Here is a 22,471-nt window from a genome sequence, read left to right on the forward strand (position 1 = left end):
ACATTCCTGTTGGGAATTTGTGTTAAGAAGGGAAAAAATTTTAAATTGGGGGGAAAAAACACTAAATTCTACAAAGCATCCCAGTAAAATCATGACTGAATCACACTATCAAAAATGTCAGATGTATCTCTAAAAACTTATGGGGAAACTGAGTCAGTCCATTAAATTATGAACACAATTCAATGCTTGGAAAATAAAATTTCTACAAGAAACCCTTGTGATTTTTACCTCTTTTCCCATAGAAAAATGGGAAATAGCTGTTTTCAAACAGCTATTACAGTCAAACAGCTACTAACAAACAACATTCCTTGAGCTGACAATTTGTATAAATTAAAACCAGGTTTATATCAAAATGATAAATTGGATGAGACCAGGCCAGAGACTGTTCTAAATCAGAACTTTGATTTAATCCCATAAAAACTGTCAATGGCATCAGTAGAAGACTGACAATACACTGATCTACTGAAAAAAAAAAAAAAAACCTCAAAAATTTGCTGTTACCAAAATAAACTTTCAGATATTTTGCTAGCCAAAAGCAATGTATTTTTCCACTCAGCTTGTAGCATTTAGAAATCACTGAAAACCACTCTAACAGGCAGGCTAACATAAAGTCTTAATTCCTGTTGTAGCCTTACATAAGAGTTATTCAGCTTTAGAGTTACTAGGCTTTGCATTTGTGTTTATGATGCAGTTTGTTCCTATTTGGCTGAAGCTGCTCCTTAAACCACACCTTAAAGGAACTCTTTCACTTCTTCTAGGCAAGGGGTCATACCTGGGGGACAGTGGAAATACATAGATATCTATCTTCCTTAAAATCATATAATCATAGAATAGTTTAGGTTGGAAGGGACCTTTAAAGGCCATCTAGTCCAACTCCCCCTGCAACCAGCAGGGACATCTTCAACTAGATCAGGTTGCTCAGAGCCTCGTCCAACCTGACTTGGAATGTTTCCAGGGATGGGGCATCGACCACCTCTCTGGACAACCTGGACCAGTGTTTCACCACCCTCAGCGTAAAAAAGTTCTTCCTTATATCTAGTCTAAATCTTCCCTCTTTTACTTTAATGCCATTACCCCTTGACCTATTGCAACAGGCCCTGCTAAAAAGGGGCTGTTTGTCCCCATGTTTCTTATAAGCCCCCTTTAAGTATTAAAAGGCCACAATAAGGTCTCCCTGGAGACTTCTCCAGGTTAAATCATAAAATCATTTAGGTTGGAAAAGACCTTTAAGATCAAACATTAAGATTAAACAACCCAAATATCCTTTATACAAACACATATATATATATATATATATATATATATATATATATATATATATATATAAAATGACTATATAACATTACATGGCCAGCATGCATCTACCACAGCTAGCAGGTTCTAAAATGTGGAGGGCTGCACGTGAAACTTCAGACAGCTAAAAGCAAAGTATACTTTTCTGGATAGCAGCAGGAAAATCTAAGTGTTTGGATGGGAGGAGATTGAGAATGTCAAAATGACTGGCTGGTCCTCAAAAAGTTGTCAAAACACTGGTAAATCTTTAGAATATGTAAATAGTATTAATTCTGCTTTCTTTTCCTGTTGTAACATTTTTCAAAAAATATAATACCTGCAATACTTTGTAAATTCAGTGAACTAACATGGAAGATCTACTGGACATAGCTCTCCTAGAGAGTGAGTTTGCAATGAAAGTGGGATGTTTGTTGAAATACTTATACTGGCAGAAAGAGATACAGTCAAACCTCATTACACACAACTTACTCTGATTTTTGGTAAAACCCGACGAAGTGTTTCTGCAGGATTCTGTCGCATCAGGACTGGAAGATTTGCCACCACACTTGTTCCTTGGATATCCTGGCCAGAACTTACAAAAATATATACATACAACACATTACTCTCTACTGCAGTTATAAGCTCACAGCTTTCATTAAAAAAAAAAAATACACACAAACAACAAATTCACACTACACGGGTTATTCATATAGTAAGTTGAAAGGCATTACTTTTTTATATAATATGTAGTAGAAAACAACATTAAGAAAATATCAACCATAAAAGCTGTTATGTATCATTTCTAATATGGAATGTTCTAATTTTTAGTGTAGCTTTGGAAAAAATATAAAAGATTTGAAAGATCTTTTCAAACTGGATGATCAAGGCAATGGTTTTGTTGAAGCTTTTATATTATAACAATACAGGTGATAAAGCATAAGAAGGGGGCAAATAGAAGATGCAAACGAAAACTACACTCAGTGTGCAACATTTTAACAGTAATCTTTTTGCAGGGAAAACAGTCAGATGTATCATCAGATATATATTGACAAACATGATTAAAGAAGGATGTAAAAACTTGATTAGATTGCAGATATTGTACCTTTCTCCTTATTCTGTCTTTCTCAATGCTACCCCACAATTAAAAAAGGGGAAAAAAAAAAAGGCAGGATGTGAGGGAAACAGGAAACAGTAGGCAATAATGAAGAAAAGGCATGAGACGAAAACAAAAACTAACCAAGTCGATAAACCTCTAGAACAGAATCAGAAAGGGTCTGGATGCCAAAATTAAAAATCAAACTAAACATCAACACATCCTTTTTCCTGTTGAAATGCATAAAATCCATTTTACTAAACAAATTCAGACTTGGTCCAACAGCTAAGTAGCTCATTTTTAAATAAGCACACAAAGCTCAACTGTACAGGTGCAAGCATTTTTCTTAGTGTGACATTACAATTAAATGTGCAATATGATTATACACATAATTTTAAAAGAAATTCATAGTAAAACTAATTTTAAATACTTCCATATACCACTCTTCATTCTGTCGCCATTCCAAGTTTTCTTAGTGAAACAGAGACCTCATGGAGGGGACTAGGTACATAAATTGGTCACAGGACAGTAGATTTGCAAAACCACCTTCCAATGTTTTCCTGCCCCTGAAGTGTATTAGGGAATTCACAGTTCAGATGCAAAGCTTTCTGCAACATTTAGAGCTGAAAAGACCTTTACACATTCCATTAATGACCTATATCATCCTCAACATTCATGTCTTTCAGAAGATAAAATGAAATTACAGATACAGTCAAGTAGGCCAATTTAGACCTATTTTGTTAAATGCATACAAAAGTGTTTTAAAAATGAGAATGTGTTTGCATAATAAGCAAGAAGCAAAAGTAAAAGCTTTGGTTAAAAGCAATAGAGACTAAAATACTCCAGCACAAATACTGTAATATCCTACTGGAAAGATTTTTTTTTCTTTGCACCCTATAATTTCCCAGTGATTAGGTATCACCAACATTAATTTAATCCTGTTTAGCAAACTGCAATTTCAGTGTATTTTTGAAGAAAAGTGTTTTTCACTATCCTCACAAAGATGATATTCCACGTTAGAAGGCAGCACATTCTGAAGATTATGTATAGGCTGTAAGGCAGGAATTGAAATCCTCTTTGCAAGTTGGAGAGTAGCACACCCCAGTTCACTTCTGTGTGAGGTTTCCATGCTGCAGATGGGTGTGCTTACCCAACTCACTGACTACAAAACTATCACTCTGTATAAGGGTCTTAACACGGGAAAACCTCTGCCCCAACAAAACCTTCTCCTCCCAGAAAGAGTAAATCCTACTATGGCAAATAGGTCTCATTTTTTCGTACATAATAACACAAAGTCCCTGTAATTTGAAAGCATGTGTGTAAAGTATATAAATTGGAATTAACCTCACTTTAGATGGTGCGTGTCTGCCTCTAAGAAAATTTTCCTTTAAAATCAATAGAAATAGGACTCAATAAAGGGCAATTTATCTCGGCCTAAATAGATGAGATGGATAGTGTCCCTCAAGTGCCTGTTTCCCTCTACTGCCTAAAAAGGCAGACACAAAGACCAGCTCCCCTTCATGTATCTGCACTGTAAGTAAATGATGGCTCCTGCCCACAGAATCATGTTACAAGCTTTGGTCCTACAGGCATTCATGTTTATGCTTAACTTCACCATTGCAAATAGTCTCATTCGTTTCTCACATAGTAAAACATGAACTTGGTAGTCTCAGGTCAGCACAAAACTTCCTAGGCTTGTACAGTCCTCAGATTATTATCATAGAATCAGAGAATCCTAGAATATCTCAAGTTGGAAGGGACCCATAAGAATCATTGAGACCAAGTCTCTGCTCCTCGCAGGACCACCTCAAGTTAAATCATATGACTAAGATCACTTATAAAAACAGTCAAGAGCACTCACACTAAAACTGAGCCCTGGGGAACCCTACTGGTGACTGGCGCTAGCCTGACGGAACCCCATTTACTGTAACTCCTTGAGCCCAAGCTGTCAGCCTGTTAGGGTTGAGGTTGGACTTGAGGATCTTAAGGGTCTTTACTGACCTAAATGATTCTATGATATATCTTTAAGATTGCTCAGTGTTGAGTTAAGGGGTTGGACTCCGTGATCCTCATGGGTCTCTTCCAATTCAGGATATTCTATGGTTACAACCCCATGCAGCTCTATAGGCATGGGGAAGAGTGGCTGGAAAGCTGCCTGGAGCAAAAGGACCTGGGGATGTTGGTTGACTGCCAGCTGAATATGAGCAAGCAGTGTGTCCAGGTGGCCAAGAAGGCCAAGAGCACCTTGGCTTGTACTGGAAATAGTGTGGCCAGGAGGACTAGGGAAGTGATTGTACCTCTGTACTCAGCACTGGTGAGGCCCCACCTCAAGCACTGTGTTCGGTTTTGGGCCCCTCACCACAGGAGGGACATTGAGGTGCTGGAGCATGTTCAGAGAAGGGCAACAAAGCGATGAAGGGTCTAGAGAACAAATCTTATGAGAAGCGACTGAGGGAACTGGCGTTGCTTAGCCTGGGGAATAGAACACTCAGGGGAGACCTGAAACGAGGTTGTAACAAGGTGGGGGTCGGTCTCTTGTCCCAAGTAACAGGCCATAGGACAAGAGCAAATGGCCTCAAGTGGCACCAGGGGAGGTTAAGATTGGGTATTAGGAAAAAAAAATTTCACTGAAAGGGTTGTCAAGCATTGGAACAGGCTGCCCAGGAAAGTGGTTAAGTAACCACCCCTGGAGGTATTTAAAAGATGTGTAGATGTGGTACTCAGGGACATGGTTGGCAGTGTTAGGCTTATGGTTGGACTAGAGCGTCTTAAAGGTCTCTTCCAACCAAAACAATTCTATGATTCTATTCTATATTCAACTTGCCACCAACAGAGACCTCCAGATCTCTTGCTGCAAGGCTGCTCTCCAGCATCTCATCCCCCAGTTTGTACGTATAACCAGGATGACCCTATCCTAGGTGTAGAATCCTGCACTTGCTCTTGTTAAATTTCATATGGTTGGTGACTGCTCAGGAAAAGGAGCCACCAGGCAGCCAGCAGGAGCAAGGAGGGCAGATCTAGAGGCAAGGAGGAGCCAAAAGAAAAATCCAGTGTTGCACTGGATATGTGCAGGATTTCAGCCAAGTGCCTCCTGGACCTGTCAGAATCCCTCACAATGGTGGAGGAGCTGGTAGATGAACTCTGTATCTGCCAAAAACTCTCCAGGAACAGCTTCATGCCACAACGGACACCAGTCATTGGGGTGAACAGCGCCTTAGAATGCTGGAGTCCCTGTGGGGAGGATGCCATTTACCACCTGCTTGTGACCCTGAAGCATTCTGTCTCCCTGGGGCTCAGGTTACTATGAAACTTCCTAGCCTTGTATGGCCTTTGGATTATCATAGAATATCTCAAGTTGGAAGGGACCCATAAGGATCATTGAGTTCAACACCCTGCTCCTCGCAGGGCTATGTCAAGTTAAAACATATAACTAAGAGCATCGTCCAGACACTCCTTGAACTCCAACAGGCTTGGTGCCATGACCGCTTCCCTGGGGAGCCTCTTCCAGTGACCGGCCACCCTCTTCATGAAGAGCCTTTTCCTGATGTCCAGTCTTAACTTGAATTAGCATCTTTAGAAATGCTTGTGTGATTACAGCACCTAACTAATATACCTGATTTAGGACAAAATAGAACTTTCTTACTTCCCTGAGTTCCAGAGCAATAAAGAAGGATCCATCACAAACTCAGTCATGGGAATGACTGTTCCAAACAGGTGCCACATACCACGAATGCCAGGAACTAGTATTTTTGTCTCTTTTTTAATGGACCATATTCACCTTAAATATTAGAAAGATGAAAGAACTCAATATTAGAAAGAATCCAAACAGAAGAGTTATCATCAATTCTATGATGAGTAACACGTGAGCAGAAAGCTATGAACACTGTACTGAGTTATCACACATTGCAGTCATCAGGCCTGCAACATTTTGACCTGCTAACCAAACTTTGGGAATCATTCCCAGAGCAGAGAGTTCACCTTTATCGTACCTATACATTTACAATTATAAGCAAACAAAAATGCTGAGCAGCTGCGGATGGAGGTCAACACAGATGAAAGAAAAATACTCTGGTATTATGAATTTTAGTGTATTATAACAAAAATACTAATTGAAAAAAACCTCAACAGGCTGAAAACAAGACAAATTTAAGATACGTAATTTCAAAGTCAAGAGGAAAAGGCTTGACAGAGCATAGAAAAAAATCACCATTTCCTACATATTTTTAATATAGGTTATCTTTTTCTCTTGGTATCTTACTTTAGGAATACAGAAAATTACTGTATTTGTAAAAAAATTTGTAAAAAAATTACTGTAAAATAATCCAATACTGCATGTTTTTTTAAATACAGTGTGCATTCCAACTGAGAAATACTGTATCAGTATTTTTCAATTTTTTAATCCTCTGTTAAGACTACTACTGATGTTACATCATCTCAATTTTAAATTAAGCTACTGTGATTTTCTTAAAAAGCCCTTAAAAAGCACATTAAAATGTGATTCAAAACCAGCAAGAATGGATGAGAGTACAGATTTTCACACTGATTTTAACACTAGCATCGCTGCAATCTAATTTGGTAAACATGCATGAGCTCTCTCAATAATAACATTTCTCCCAGTAACTTCTGAACTCAGTGACAGTATTCTGTCAACTACTGAAAGTGGACTTAAATTAATGATTAATAACTTACCTATTTAGAGCTTGCAATATTTTTGCTTATTCAAAACTATTTTAATATCTAATGTAAAGCCATGAGTATTAAAGCCTTTCCTGTTTACGGCAGATTTCTCTGAGTATCACATACTAATTCCAACAAAGCTTTAAAGCAGAACTGAGAAATTCAGAGCCCCCAGAGTAGAAAAGGGTCACAGGGTGGATGAGGCCCACAACTTCTTATAACACGACTTGCAAGGAAGAGCTGAATACCTTTGAATTACCCAGTAATAACGCAAAAGGTCAAGGTAACTAGGAAAAGCTATTTCACAGATTTTTTTTTTTTTTTTTCCATTTTGTATCATGATGGAAGAAATCCTAACTAAAAACCCAACCAACTTTATCAGTCAGAAATGTAAAGAAAAGTGGAGCATTTCCCTTTAAACCAGAAATGCTCAGTATCTGGCTTGCTGCCAATTAAGAATGTGAAGCAGGAGGCATTTCAACACCTACACAGCCTGTAATTTTCCAACTGCGGAAGATTTTTCTTCTATTTCTACCAAAGAAGCTGCACCATAGATTTTCTTTATATATTAAAGACTTCAGGATTATAGTGAATTATTGCTAAATGCTCAGATTTAGACATTTTTGTACTAATAAATACTTTAAAATAAATGCTAAATCTTTTCTTTAGAGTCACAGTAAGCTCAATGTAATGAAGGTTCTATTCCTTTATTAACAGTGACAACTACAGAAGAACTCAGCAGAGCCCTATACTTAGAAGCAATTTAGCTCAACCTCTTTTGTGCTAGCAAAATCCACGTAGATAATATCATTTAAATATAAAACTTCAGGACTCGTCTTCTGAGTTCATCCTACAGGAGATCCCAGTGACTTTACAATGCTGGGAATCCTCAACCAGGGGGGAAAGCTCTCATGCCTGAACGCTTCTAATACTTACTGCAACACCAGCTGCTCGTTGCCAGCCGGTGGTACCAGAGCTGGTCTGGCTACAAGGCTCACTCAAGAGCTGGTACTTCTCAAGCACAAGGGTAGCACTAGGCCTCTCTCTCTAGCCCCTGCATTTGGTTTTACATGGGGTTTTTTTACCCTCATAAAAATGAAGTCTACATTATATTTGGGATTGCCCTGAGACTGGAGAAAATCCTCCTAGAAACCATTTACAAATATACAAAGGACAAAAGAGTGACTGGGAGTAGTCAAGCCTGGATTTGTGAAAGGGAAAATCATGCCAGACCTACAAAGTTGACAGGCTTCTACAACAAGATGACTGGTCTGGATGGTGGAAGTTGTTTAACTTTAGCAAGGCTTTTGACTTTGTCTCCATAATATCCTCACGGATAAGTTCAGGAAGTGCAAGCTAGATAAATGGAAAGTGATGTGGACCGAAAACTGGCTGAGCATAAAGGGTTGTGATCAATGCCAAGGTAGCCAGCCACCAGTGGTTTATCTCAGAGGTCTACACGGGGGGCAACACTGTTTAATGTTTTCATTAATGACCTGGATGATGGGACAGAGTTCACCCTCAGGTAGTATGCAGATGACACAAAACCAGGAGGTGGGGTTGATAGACCAGATGATTGTGCTGCCTCAACAAGCTGGAGAAACAAACCAAAAGGGATTTTACGAAGTTGAACAGTGGGAAATCAAAGTCCCGCAGCTGTGGAGCAATTAACCCCATGCACGAGAACAAGCTGGGGGCCAGCCAACTGCAAAGTAGCTTGGCAGGAAAGGACCTGGAGGTTCCAATGGACACTAAGTTGACCAGGAGCCAGCAATGTGTCCTTGTAGCAAAGGCAGCTGACAGCATCCCGGGCTGCACTAGGAAGAGCAGCACCAGCAGCTCAAGGGAAGCAATCCTTCTTTTCTCTTCAGCACAAGAAACTCATAGACAGACAGGAGCAAGTCCGTCAAAGGACCACTAAAATGATTAAGGGAATACGGCATCTGATATTTGAGCAGAAGCTTATACAACAGGGATATTTAGTCTCAAGAAGATAAAGCTTGAGGGCCTTATTTAATATGTATAAAAAGTGATGTGAGGCAGATTCTTCCCAGTGGTGCCCACTGACAGGACAAGAGGCAGCAGGCACAAACTGAATACACAGGAAACTTCACTTAAACCCTAAAAAAAGTTCATCAATATCAACAGTACTCAAACATTGGAATTAATTGCCCAGACAGGTGGTGGAGTCCCCGTCCTTAGGATTCAAAAGCCTGAGTTCGGGACAAGACCCTGAACATATTGTTGTAATTGATACTGTTTTGAGCAGGGAGGTGGACTAGATGGATCTCCAGAGGTCCCTTTCCACCACAACTATACTATGGTTCTCATATTCAGGACAGGTGTTTCCAGGTTTGCAAGCTTTTAGCAAGCTCAGGGCGGACAATAAGATTTCTTATATTTAAAAAAACTAACTAATTAAAGTAGATGCTTAAAAATCCAATTTGAGTTTAATTTTAAAAGTATTTTAAAAAACAGATACTGCAAAATAAGAACAAAAAAGTTTAAAAAGTCCCTGGGTACTCAATTAGAAAAATTTGTATCTGGAAAGGGAATGAAGGACTACAGCTCCTTCTACAGCACGAAGAAAGAAGATTAGTCACTGAATGTTTCCCAAGAGAATATCACCACAAAGGAGTTTGAAAAGAAGGAGACAGATTTACATCTCTCCCTCCGTCATTTGCACTAGCCTGCAAAACACAGCAACAGGAGCGGAATACAATAAAGACAACTGAGGCACAATGTTTACCCAAGCTCTACCTAAAGCCCTGTATTTATGAACTGACTTTTCTTTAACACTGTAGCTAACTCTTACCAAGTTCCGCAACAATGATTTGCTAAATAGCCCTTGTTGAACCAACCACTGGAGTCTGTGCTTTGCGTAACTTAGTTTTACAAACCTAGAAGTTCTGATGTATGGATGCAGCGGATTACAGTATCAACTCAACACCCCATAACTGACACTATTTTTAGTACAAGATTCCAAAACGTTCTTTGCTGGTCTAAATCTGCACTGGTTGAAAACAGAAGTAAAAATTTACCAACTTCAATGAGTGAGGGATTAAAATAACACAATAAAAAAAATTAATAAAGTATTCAATAACTAATAAGGTACTAGGAAAAAGAAATTCACAAAGAACACTGTCAAACATTGAAAGAGTGTGCCCAGAGGTTGGGGGTTCCTTGGAGACATTCAAAACTCATCTGGACAATGTCTTGAGCAACCTGATCTAACACCAAATTACATTAGACTTGGAAGTTGGCCCTGCTTTGAGCAGGGCATTGGACCAAATCACCTCCAGAGGTCCCCAACCACCTAAACAATTCTGTGACTGTGATTCATAAATCCTAAACTTAATTTCCTATTGATATAAAAGCTCAGTATCTGACAGGATTTAGCCTATTGAATAATGATTCAATAGCAATTCTCCTTCCAGGATTCCTGTTCTCCTGCACAATATACTGGTTGCCAAGGCAAACTAGAAATCCAGATAAATATTTCTGTAAATAACATAGACGTGCTTGGCCCATAAGACTTCCTTAGAGAATCTTCTTTACTTTTATTGTGAAGATTTTTATATAGCGATCTGTCCTATGCAGACAGTGAGACGCAGACTGAAAATTCATTAAACTGCTTTCTACTGGTTAAGCAAAAGTTTGCTAAGTAAAAACTAACATTTTACAAGTTTTATTTTTTAACTTCGTCTTTGTATAATTTTAGGGTTTTGAGAAAAAAAGGGGAAAAATTCTAGGAAGTAAAAATATGTCTTGAAATCACAAATATTGAGTGATTTTAAGACTGATTTTCATTTCAAGGTGAATACTCCTTTGGTAAAATACAACCTGGTATTTTCTGTAAAAGTACAATGCTTTCTTAACACCGGTGTAAAGCAGTAGCTTTCCTTTTATTTTATGTTATGTATGCTCACATTTTCTACACACTTCTGTAAACATAAATTATATAACAGGAGTATCTGAACATCTATTTGACACATGCTGGTAGTAAGTATATTATGAACAGACCCAGTCCCATGGAAGGATCTGTCATTTTATTAAGATAACTTCTTTTAAGAGCCTCAGTTGAACTGAGAAGCTTGAGCTGTACAAATATTAACACAGTCTTGAAACTATATATCACGTGGCAGATTTTATAGACCATGTAAGTGCTGTATAAAATTGTTTGTACATTATCCTCTACCATGCTTCAAATGACAAAAAAAAAGGTACCTGGAATCAAAGATGACGTTTTAGCTGATAATGTGCCCTAAGATTTGGTATTTTAAAGATACATGAGATATTTGGGGTATATTTTTAAAAACAAATACCTGATGTATCAAACTGCTTACATTTCTGGCATTGTACAGTAACTGCTTAAAAAAAAAAAAAAGTCTTCCTTCTCAAAAAAAGCTTGTACAAGAACTTAAACAACATTACTCATTTAGACGCACATATACATCATTAAAGCTCTATGTATCATATTAACTATTCTATATATTATAACCCAATCTAATGCATTAAAATACAATATTGGGGCTCCTAAGCTGAAAGTGCAAACTTTCTTCTCTGTCAGAAAACCTTCTGAAGATCACATTTAGCTGGGCACCATTTGTAACAGCCGCAAAGCTAATTTAAATTGTCGTAGAAACCAATGGCTGCCTTCTGTATGTACTAATACACTATAACATTTATGTATGCAAGCCTTCACATATATAAAATTTATGATTATATGCAAGATTCGAGAACAGGGATATAAATCAGACTGCACCTAAGTTCAAGATTGTTATAGGGCTGAAGCGTTAAGAAGCGTTTGTCTTTTAACCCTTCTCTCCTTCTGTTATCTGTCTAGCCAGAGCAAATAAAAAAAAAAAAAAAAACACCTTGTATTTTTAGGCTTCTATAATTTTGCTGAAAATAAGATTGAATAAAATGAATCTGAAAATGTAACTCCTGATTAATATCTATTTTCAAGAAGTCAGAAGTCCTGATATCACCGTATAAACATCTCCTTGCCATTGACATTGTAACCCTTTTCTATTAAAATCTCATTTTCAAAACCACTTTCTCATCCTGATCTTCCGCTTCAAATATATGTGCCCGTGGTTATCTTACAGCACATCTGAATAATGTCTACATAATCTATATATTAAAAAAGAAGAAAATAATCTGATCTTAGTACATATCTGAACACGCACCATTACACACGAGAATTCTAGTGCAATTACACTAAGAATGGAAAACCCAGATTTAGCTGAACACTAATTTTGTATTCATAGTAACCTTGTTTACCAGGATCAGTATGGTCAACTGAAGTTTCTTATTTCTGTTTGCTTGCTGAACAACTATGATACAGAGAAAGGATTTCTAATTCATACAAATACTTCTTTCTGTTCCTGAGCCAAAAAAAATATACTATGATGACCCAATAATTTAATCTTCCTGATATCATCACTTTCTGTGAGGTTAGACAGTAATTACTATGAAGAAAAATATTGAGCTTTTCTCCTTTGAATTTTAAGAAAAGTTTCAAGAATATAAAAAGTGCCTCAAAGGAACACATTTTTCCTCCCAAATATTATCCTAGTATCAGTATTACTATCTCCTAGAAGATAAGTGTTTTCTCTTCCTTAGATGACTTTTAACACATGCTGCATTTTTATGGTCTCCGAGTAAAATTCATCTTGGTGTTTTTTATTTTGAGTCTAAATTTGAAAAGTAAAACCAGTCTTTTCACCCCAAGATCAAGGTAATGCAATTTCCAATTCCTAGATGATACAACAAAAACGAGCTAGTAGCTGATATTATTTTCCCTTCTGCCCAGTCCTCATTCACTCAGAATTTATAATTTTCACTATCAACAAGATCTGTCATCTCACAGCATGTATAAGTTTTCTGAAAAAGTACAAGGCCTGTAATTATTCCACACAGAAAGCGAGAGAATAAAAAGTCACAGATGCTAACCAAATTCCAGAAGGGCAAATTACTTCTGGTGACCTAAATTTATCTTATAGTCTAATTTAGACACAGGATCTCTTTTAATTCTCCAGTCTTAATTTTTTGTATCAGTGTATTTCATCCACAAGGTTAGCTATTTGTGGCATGACAGAGATGAACACTTCAAATGACCTAGCAAGTAGTAAAATCCACTCAGTCTTCTTCAGCTCATGGGTCTTATAAGTGTGGGGCATTATAAACAATAGATTCAAAAGCTCCCATGTTATTACTTATCTGTGTATATTTCTATCATGCATTCTCACCCTGTCAGATCATAACATACTCCATCTTGTACCAATTCTTTTTTTTTTTTCATAACAACTCAATTTCAATAGTTGTGGAAGTCTTCTCAGAAATATTTAAAGATTCTTGCTCCAGAAAGCAGTATCTGTACATTTCAACCCCTCCTTTAGAAAACAGATTAGCAGGTCAAAAAAAAAAAATTGTCTATTTTTTTTCAAGATCTATTGACTGCTCTTAACAGAAGATATCACTTCTCTTCACCTCAACCCTTGCTATGAGTCATTTAAAACTGAACTATGCTATACTAATTCCATTAGGAACTCCTCTGCATACCATTAGGAAAAGCACATCAAAGATCAGGAAAGCAACTGTTACTGGTCTTTTCTGTGTAATAAGAGTTTGTTTTATATTGAAGACCATGGTAAAAGACAGAAATAACCATAACCTTCTAAGATTTAAAGTACAAGCAGGACTTTTGAGACATCTTCCAAAGCATTCAGACTTCTTAGATAGGCTTTTAAGATCCAGAACAACCAAATCTAAGTTGCTGCATCAACCACTCTAACATAGACAAATGGTACACTAAAACATACTTTGTGCATGAGTTGACCTTCCATTTTCAAAATTACACAGAACGGATCAAAAGAAAATGCAAAAGACCAGTAGAGACATTCTAAAGCATGCTGAGTACAGAATGAATGTAAGTACAGTGAATGAATGAAAAACCGCCAAGAAAAGAAAAATAAAAAAGGATACAGAGACTGAACCCAAGAGTTTGAAGCTATTGCTCACAGCATTTCCCCCCATATGCAAGAGAAATATATCTATGTATCTGTAGGGATAGAAATATATCTATATATCTATAGGGATATTTTAACTGGATATACTATACAATAATCTAAGCTGAATTCATGTTTCAGTTTGAAAACGGAGTAAAATTGTGAGCACTGAAAAATACATGTGAAATTTTAGAAACTCTTTTGAAACATTAGCTGTAGAAGCAGCTCTTTTTTCACAACCAAGAAAATCGGACTGTGATCTCTGAACAACTTCAACCAGTTAACACTAAATTTCTACCAAATTATTGCTGTCATACTCAAAGGGCCTAGTGACTCAAAGGAAAAAGAAATAATTAGAAAATGAACACAAAACTGTGAACTTACTCCTCATATAAGCTAGCTTTTAGGCAGATCAGAATTGGAAAGCCTTGCTTGTTCACCTTCTGTTCATTATTCAAATATTTTCAAGTAGCATTGGACATCTCCTTGAGACTGAAGCAGTTACATGCATCAGCAATACAATGTCAGCCAACTCTAGTGTTGTTTCCTCATCCATCAGAAACAACCATGGATCAAAGTCAGCTTTCTGAGGTAAACATGCAAATAACTAAAAATTACTTCAATTCCAAGCTGTTGCTGATTCACGTTGTGTCAAACAAAAAAGTGCTTTACTTGATTCATGTTCACTTTGGAAAGCAGGATGCAATTCAGCTACTTAATTAAAATGAAGAAAGAGAGAGAGTCATGTCTCAGAAATATATGAGATTTGTTCCATTGATGGCATACAGCTTGGAGTGGACAGATAATCAAAGCAGATAATGAATTAACAGACAAAATTGAAGTGATGACACAAGTCTTGCAAATTTCCAGCTCTCTGGCAGAATAATTTCAAAGAGCAGGTAAAAATGAGTATAAGGATAATTCATCTGTATTTACATTCCTGTTAAAGTCATTACAAGCACACCATCAGGATCCTCCTGCCTACCAAACTAGGTTTAGGTAATTATAACCCCAATAACGTTCCCTACCTTCAAAATTACTACAATGATCTTAAAAAGCCTTTTGTTAGACTATTTTTTCCTCACATACTCATATTTTAAATTATTTCTAACGGTACAATTATCCCAAAAAGAGTATGACATTCTGCAATGGAAAGAATAAATAAAGCATTTACCAGTAAATCCACCCACATTTCCTAAAATTAGTTCAGAGTCATCTCTGGAAGAAAAGAATATCTCTTTCCTTTGAATGCATGTCAAACATGCCCAACTGCATAGATCCTTCACAGCATACCAGCGTTAACCACCAGAATATCTGGCTTATTTATTTACTACGTAAGTATCAATATCCTTCTATGGAAGCAAAGGTAACATGGAAAAATAAAAATTACAGTAAGGCAACCATTCATACAATAACATTTACACACCACTTCCCCCCTCACCTTTGGTTTGTTGGTTACTGAAGAGGAACAGAATTAACTGTCACTAAAAGGTGTGGGGCAGTAAATTTTTAGTCTAAACTCGTTGTGGAATATTAAAACAATTTATTATTTTCATTAATAATACTTTTATTATGTATCTGGTATGGTATCCATGCAGATGGATACCTACAGGTGGAATTTACCTTAAAGACAGCGCACAGTGCTCAGAATGCCAATGTTATTTCAGTGCATCCAGAACTCCAAAGTTCTGTATGAGTATAACAGGGCCAACACAGTCTTTCCAGGTGTCACACAAACCAACTCAACTGCTATTAAGTGTGTAGTGTCCTGAAGGTAACGAGCTTAAGGTAAACCCTCAGCCATAGCGATGATGGCAATGAAAAGTAAAGTAAGATGTATGCACTTGCAAGGGAAGGAACAGCATTTGGGGAAAAATAAAATCAGTCATCTCTATGTTGGACTCAAAAGGGGGAGAACAGAATAATAAAAAAAATAAAAAACCCAACAAAAAAAACCCCAAAAAAATAGTAACCGCATCCTTCACCAAAAAGCATGTAAAATGAGTCATGAACACCTCAAATGACCTAAGAAGTACTAAAATCTACTTAGAAACTTCTTCAGCTCATGGGTCTTAAAGGTGTCAGGCATTATACACAATAGATCCAAAAGCTGCCACTTTCCAATTGTTCATTTAAAAAAAAAAAAACAAACCAAACATCATCTACCTGGACTTATGCAGTGTTTGACACTGTCCCACATGACATCCTGGTCTCTAAATTGGGAGACACAGATTTGATGGATGGACCACTTGGTGAATAAGAAACTAGCTGGATGGTCACACTCCAAAGGTTATGACCAACGGCTCAATGTCCAACTGGTGACCACTGATGAGTGGCATTCCTCAGGGGTCAGTACTGGGACCAGTGCTGTTCAACATCTTTGCCGGCAACATGGACAGTGGGATTGAGTGCATCCTCAGCAAGTTTGCTGATGACACCAAGCTGTGTGGCACAGTCGACACACTGGATGGAAGGGATGGCATCCAGAGGGAACTGGACAGGCTTGAGAGGTGGGCCATGCCAACCTCATGAAGTTCAGTAAAGTGCAAGGTCCTGCACCTGGGTCATGGCAATCCCAGGCACAAATACAGGTTGGGCGGAGAATGGCTGGAGAGCAGCCCTGAGGAGAAGGATTTGGGGGCATTGGTGGATGAGAAGCTCAACATGAGCTGGTAATGTGCACTCACAGCCCAGAAAACGAACTGTATCCTGGGCTGCATCAAAAGAATCGTGACCAGTACATCGACAGAGATGATTCTGCCTCTCTACTCTGGTCTCATGAGACCGCACATGGAGTACTGCGCCCAGCTCTGGGGTCCTGAGCACAAAAAGGATGTGGACCTGTTGGAGCAAGTCCAGAGGATGGCCATGAAAATGATCAGAGAGATGGAGCACCGCTCCTGTAAGGACAGAATGAGAGAGTTGGGGTTGTTCAGCCTGGAGAAGAGAAGGCTGTGGGGAGAACTTACAGCAGCCCTCCAGTATCTGAAGGGGGCCTACAAGAAAGCCAGAGAGGGACTTTTTACAAGGGCATGTAGCGATAGGACAAGGGGTAATGGCTTCAAACTGGAAGAGGGGAGATTTAGATTAGATATCAGGAAGAAATTTTTCACTATGAGGGTAGTGAGGCACTAGAAGAGGTTGCCCAGAGCAGTTGTGGATGCCCCATCCCTGGAAGTGTTCAAGACCATGCCTGATGGGGCTTTGAGCAACCTGGTCTAGTGGGAGGTGTCCCTACCCAGGGCAGGGGGGTTGGAACTAGGCGATCTTTAAGGTCCCTTCCAACTCTAACCATTCTATGATTCTATGATAAGAGGAAATAGTCATACTCTTGGGTTAAAACCTGTACTAAAGCAGCAGGTTACTTTTAAGTAGCCATCATTCTTTTCTCCATTGATTCAGCAGTTAGCGCTTCTTGTAGTTGTAAAAAGCAAAAATAAACATAAATCTTGCCCTGAAGACTATACCCTAAATAACTTCTAGCTCTCAAAATGGCAGGAAAACAGGTACCCTAATCTTGAGCTTTAAAATGAAATTACATAAAGGAGATTAACTGTTCATAACAGAAGAATTTTGGTGCAAGCAGCAATGAGTCTGTGACTCATGTTTTGCTATTTAATATGGACATAAATCCTCCTCCTCCTCAAAAAGCTCAGTTACAATTTCAGCAGTGAAAATGGCATCTTTTCTGTTTCTCCGTTGAAAGCTAGCATTTTTATCTCAAGGTCTGCACAACACAGTAAGTAATATTACCATGTAAATATGTATTTTAAAGCAGATGCCCTTCACATTTCTCTTTTACATATGTTTATTCTGTCACAGACAATACAATTCATACTTACAACAAAAATATAGCATTTTTAAGCATTTCCTTACTGTCCCTAGTCTAACCTTCTCAATAGACTCTTGGTAACAGAAGTTACCAAGCAATTTCACTAGGAGGAAAAAGAAAAAAAAGAAAAAGGAAAAAGGAAGGGGGGGGGGGAGGAAGAATATATACTACTTTGGAAAGTCAGACCACAAACTGGTCAGCTGCACTTCTCATGCAGCACAGGCAAACAGTAAATCATCCCATTTTGCAGACATAATCCTTTGCAAACAAAATGTATTGGTACTACCAAGTGCAACAGCACCTCTCCTACTGTGCAGCTCTGTTTATGTCAATTGAGTTATCAATGCTTCGACTCAGCTTGAATCCAACTTTCCTGCTCTTCTCCAGCTGGTAAAGAGAAATGTGTTGGAGCTATACAGGCAGCTTCGAACAACTATTCAATCTTAGCTAAACTGATGGCTCCAGTGCTTAATGTTGTTCTTTGTTGTTCAACAATAGTCATCGGGGAGAAAGCTAATTGATACCTACCCAAATTAATTCACTGTTTTACTTCAGGAAAGGTGGACTCAAAGCTTTTTACTAGGGGCACAACTGACAATTTGTATACAAAGCTATCCTCATGCACAAAAAGAAAAAAACAACAAGGACATAATTAACAGTTTGTACGTAAAGCTATTCTCATAAGCGAAACAACAGGGGCTCCAAGATGTTCCGTTTTTACCCTTCCTCATGCTCCTGGACTGCCAAAGAAAACCCTGTCACAATTTTATTCAAAGTTACAGTGGACTACCCTTTGAAAAAATAAAAACAAGTTCTATCATTCTGATTTAAGATACACAGGGGAAAGAAAAAAAAAATGTCCTTTTTTTTTTTTTTCACCATCAAGTGGAAGACTTAACTTTAAAAACCTATGAGAAAAAAGCCTTTGGTAAAAAATGTCTATATTGATTTATTTGCAAAACCAGAAAAATTCTCTTAAACTGAATGATTATTGAAAAATCAATAAGGACAAGAGGAATGGATAAATTGCCTTTTTTTTTTCCCCATTAGAAAGAATGTAAGACTATGCTCTTTGAGGCTTCAGTCTTTCTTCATCATTATACGTTATTTTGACTTGATGATTCCAGTCATTTTTATTCATATAATCTTAGAAAAAATGTAAGTTTAAAAAAAAAAAAAAAAAAGTCTGAAGACCACCAAATACCTTCCTGGCTACTCTAGGTAGATAAAGTCAATAAAACAAGATCCCTAGTTACTATACTCAGCTTGGATTCATACACACTTAAAATGACGCAATTCCATTCATGTCAGTTCATCTATCCCTGCTTACACACAGCCTGAATCTGACTTTCTTATGCTATAGTAAAGAACAGGGGAAGAACAGGAAAGTAAGAATTACAGAGAAACGCTAGGACTAAAAATCACACTGTTTAGTGTGTTTCTGTAAATAAAGTGTGTAATTTTGGAATTATACAATGACTAAGAAGTACTGTGTATCTATAGGGTCTGTTAGGAAAGGGGTAGGTATGCAAAATTCATCTGTATGTGAGAGGTAGATGGGCAAGATGTTAACTATCGTCGGAAACAAGTTCAAGAAAGCAGAGCAATCCCCTCGGTCCTGCTGTGAATTGATACGACTGACAAGGAATGACTCAGCTAATCTGCACAGCAGAGTTGTACACATTCTCAGAACCCACAGCCACGCAACAACATGGAATAAAGAAAACTGCTCCTCAAACAACTGCTACCAAGATACGGAGGAATATATCCAGAGCCTGATATTTTTATTCCCTAACATTAACCCCTCATAGGGTAAGGCTTTGCAAAAAGAAACATGCAGCAACGTATATTTGAATGCAAAAGAAGCAAAAAGGTAGACTTTAAATAAGAATACCTGCATCAACAAGAGTCCATTCAAATAATGACATGGATATGAAATACCTGGCACATTTTCCTGCTTGTATAAAAGTACCAGCCAGCAGCAATAAAGCATGCCTCAGACAGATGTATCTAAGAGACTCAGCAGAAGTTTCCAAGTGTTTTTTTGTCTCTTTTCTCATTCTGTTTTATTATGACTCATAAAGCAGAAAGACATTTTCCTTCCGTAGACAGGGGTGTTTATCTGATAGGCTATAGGGAATTAACATTCAATGGGACACAACTCCATATTGTCAACAAGTGTCTCCATGAGACCAGCAAGGTCATTCATGCAGAGAGGTGCGACTCCAAGAACTGCAGTGAATGTGATATCCATGAAAAACTAGTTTTAACAGACTGAGGCATAAGAGTTTGAGAACCCTTATTTTCAAAGCCTGCAGAGGATACTGTTATTGTTCAGATTGGAAATATCCATACACAACGTGACGCAGGAAGGCAACTATACCCTGGGGGGAGCAAGGTGGGAATCAAGATGGACAAATACCAGTGACATGTTACTTCTCAAAGTGTGAGCTTTGAGAACAAATCAGTACGTATCTCATCACTATCATGTGCAAACTGGCTGGTACCAGTGACATGTTAATTCTCAAAGTGTGAGCTTTGAGAACAATTCAGTACATATCTCATCACTATCATGTGCAAAAGAAAAGGTTCTTGCTACTTTTGCATCACTAGCCTATTTTTAAAAATCTTTCCCTGAGGACGTAACTGTCTTTGGCTAGAAATGCCACTTGTGGCACCAGTTTTGGAATCTGAAGTGACCTTCTTTTTCAGACATAGAGTCCTATAATTGTGTATAATTTAAATATCTGGTTCTTTAGGCATAATACGGTTTTTGCCAGGCTATGTCAATAGAAATCCTCACAATAGAAATCACTTGCAATTTCCCTTCCAGTTTGTCTTCAAGACCTAAGGAGAACCTATACAAAAAGCTGCCCCTTAAAGATTAAGTAAAACATCCCTACTGAAGAAGGAGAACTTCTCAATGAATAATGAAGACTTTGAATTGCTTAGTCTCAAGAACTGCCTAAATTACTATCCTGTTTTCCCAGTGTAAAACTTCCTGTTTAAGAGATGAAATAACCCTGGTTTCTTTTCTGTGACATAAAGCTTTGGGCTCTGAGGCTTGACAAAGATCCAGTGTAACTTTACTACAGTACTGGCATTTGGACTACCAGCTGGTGGAACAAAGACAAAAACATTAAGATTATGAAAGTTAACTCTAAAAATAGCTAAACAATAGCTAAATAAAACAGTTCTACAAGTATACCCCAGAGAACAGGATTAATTTTAAAACTCAATGAAGTTATTTCTTGTCTCTTTCCAAATTATTCAACACATAAGTGAGGCACAGACACAGGCCCAAGCCAGCAGTCGTAGTTCCTGAAGTCCTTAAATCATAATCAGAATTTCACCTCAGTAAAGCAACTTCCCTTCACACCAAGTTTACGAAGTACAGCACTGGGAACCAATATGTAAGGCAGTGTTATCTGCCTTGCTTTGTGGAGATTCAGAGGAGTATCTAAAAGAGGTCTGAATGTAAAAATATGCGGTGTATCAGCACTAAGAATTATTATTCTGAAGAGCCTCAGAGTACTCAGATTTTTGGGACAGGTAATGGTGCAGGCTACTATCCCAACACTCACAAAACAGAAATGTCTACTACTGCTTTTAAGGTAAGAGTAGCTGGACCAGTACTAACTGCTGCTTCTCCCTGTCAGCAACAAATGAAGCCGAGTCAGAGTGCAGGACCATGGAAGCATCACACCATGACATGTGAAGGGCTCCCTATGCCTACAGCAAAGCAGTGCTCCAAACACCAGGAGTTTCCAAGAAAATCTGCTAGATACTCGTTTCAGTCATTAGCACGTGACAGTCATTCTATTACAGGGCACCATCGTAGGAAAGTGTTCTCAGACTTGCCATAAACGGGCAGCTTGACTTACTCTTTCAGGACTTCGTACCTTTGATATATTCGAACACAAAACACTACATTTTCCTATCTACATCCTCATGCAGTTTCCATTGGATGCATCTCCAGGTCCTGACATAAACTAGTGGAATACTATTATCTCTTGCCAAATCAGGCAAAGAATACAAACACAAGTTAGTAATATTGAGCAAGCATGAGGATAAAAGCTCCTTACAAGTATAAAGTGTTGTTATAAACACTTGGGAGTTTTCTCAGGAAGGTGGCATAAAGGAGAATTATTATACTTACACATTAATCATGTGCCATCTCAAAATGAACTGTGCAGCTGTTAAAGTTATTTATTAAATGCCAGTGCTCATCTAAACAAAAACAAAACAAACTCAGTCTCCTGCTGGGCAACATGCTATTCCTGTATGGGGTCTGTCATGTAGAAAGAAAGAAACATTGTAAATATTTAGCTGTATATTCCTATGTAGATCTTTTCTAGGAGAGCATGATAAGGTTTCCCCAGGGCAACAGAACAATTTTGAGAAGTTAAGAAAACCCACAGTTCTTTCACTTGTGTTTACTATTTAAAAAAAAAGGCATCCACACAGCTACATAGTTTCACCTTATTATGTCATGCACAAAGATGATCTGAAACATAAATATTACTGACATCTCCAGAGGAGAATTTGACAATGCATAAGGAAGAGATACCACCCATCTCACAC

At 37.9% G+C, this 22,471-nt stretch overlaps 1 protein-coding gene across 1 annotated transcript in view; it reads right to left on the reverse strand.

The window, feature by feature from the left end:
* The window catches only part of PPP4R4 (protein phosphatase 4 regulatory subunit 4), a 69,844-nt gene that overhangs the window by 41,619 nt on the left and 5,754 nt on the right, over positions 1-22,471 (reverse strand). The window contains exon 3 of the mRNA XM_074150081.1: positions 1,762-1,864. Coding sequence (XP_074006182.1) covers positions 1,762-1,864 — 103 coding nt within the window. The remainder of the gene's footprint in view (positions 1-1,761; positions 1,865-22,471) is intronic.

The sequence above is a fragment of the Numenius arquata genome, chromosome 6 (genome assembly GCF_964106895.1).
Source record: "Numenius arquata chromosome 6, bNumArq3.hap1.1, whole genome shotgun sequence".
Taxonomy (NCBI): Eukaryota; Metazoa; Chordata; class Aves; order Charadriiformes; family Scolopacidae; genus Numenius; species Numenius arquata.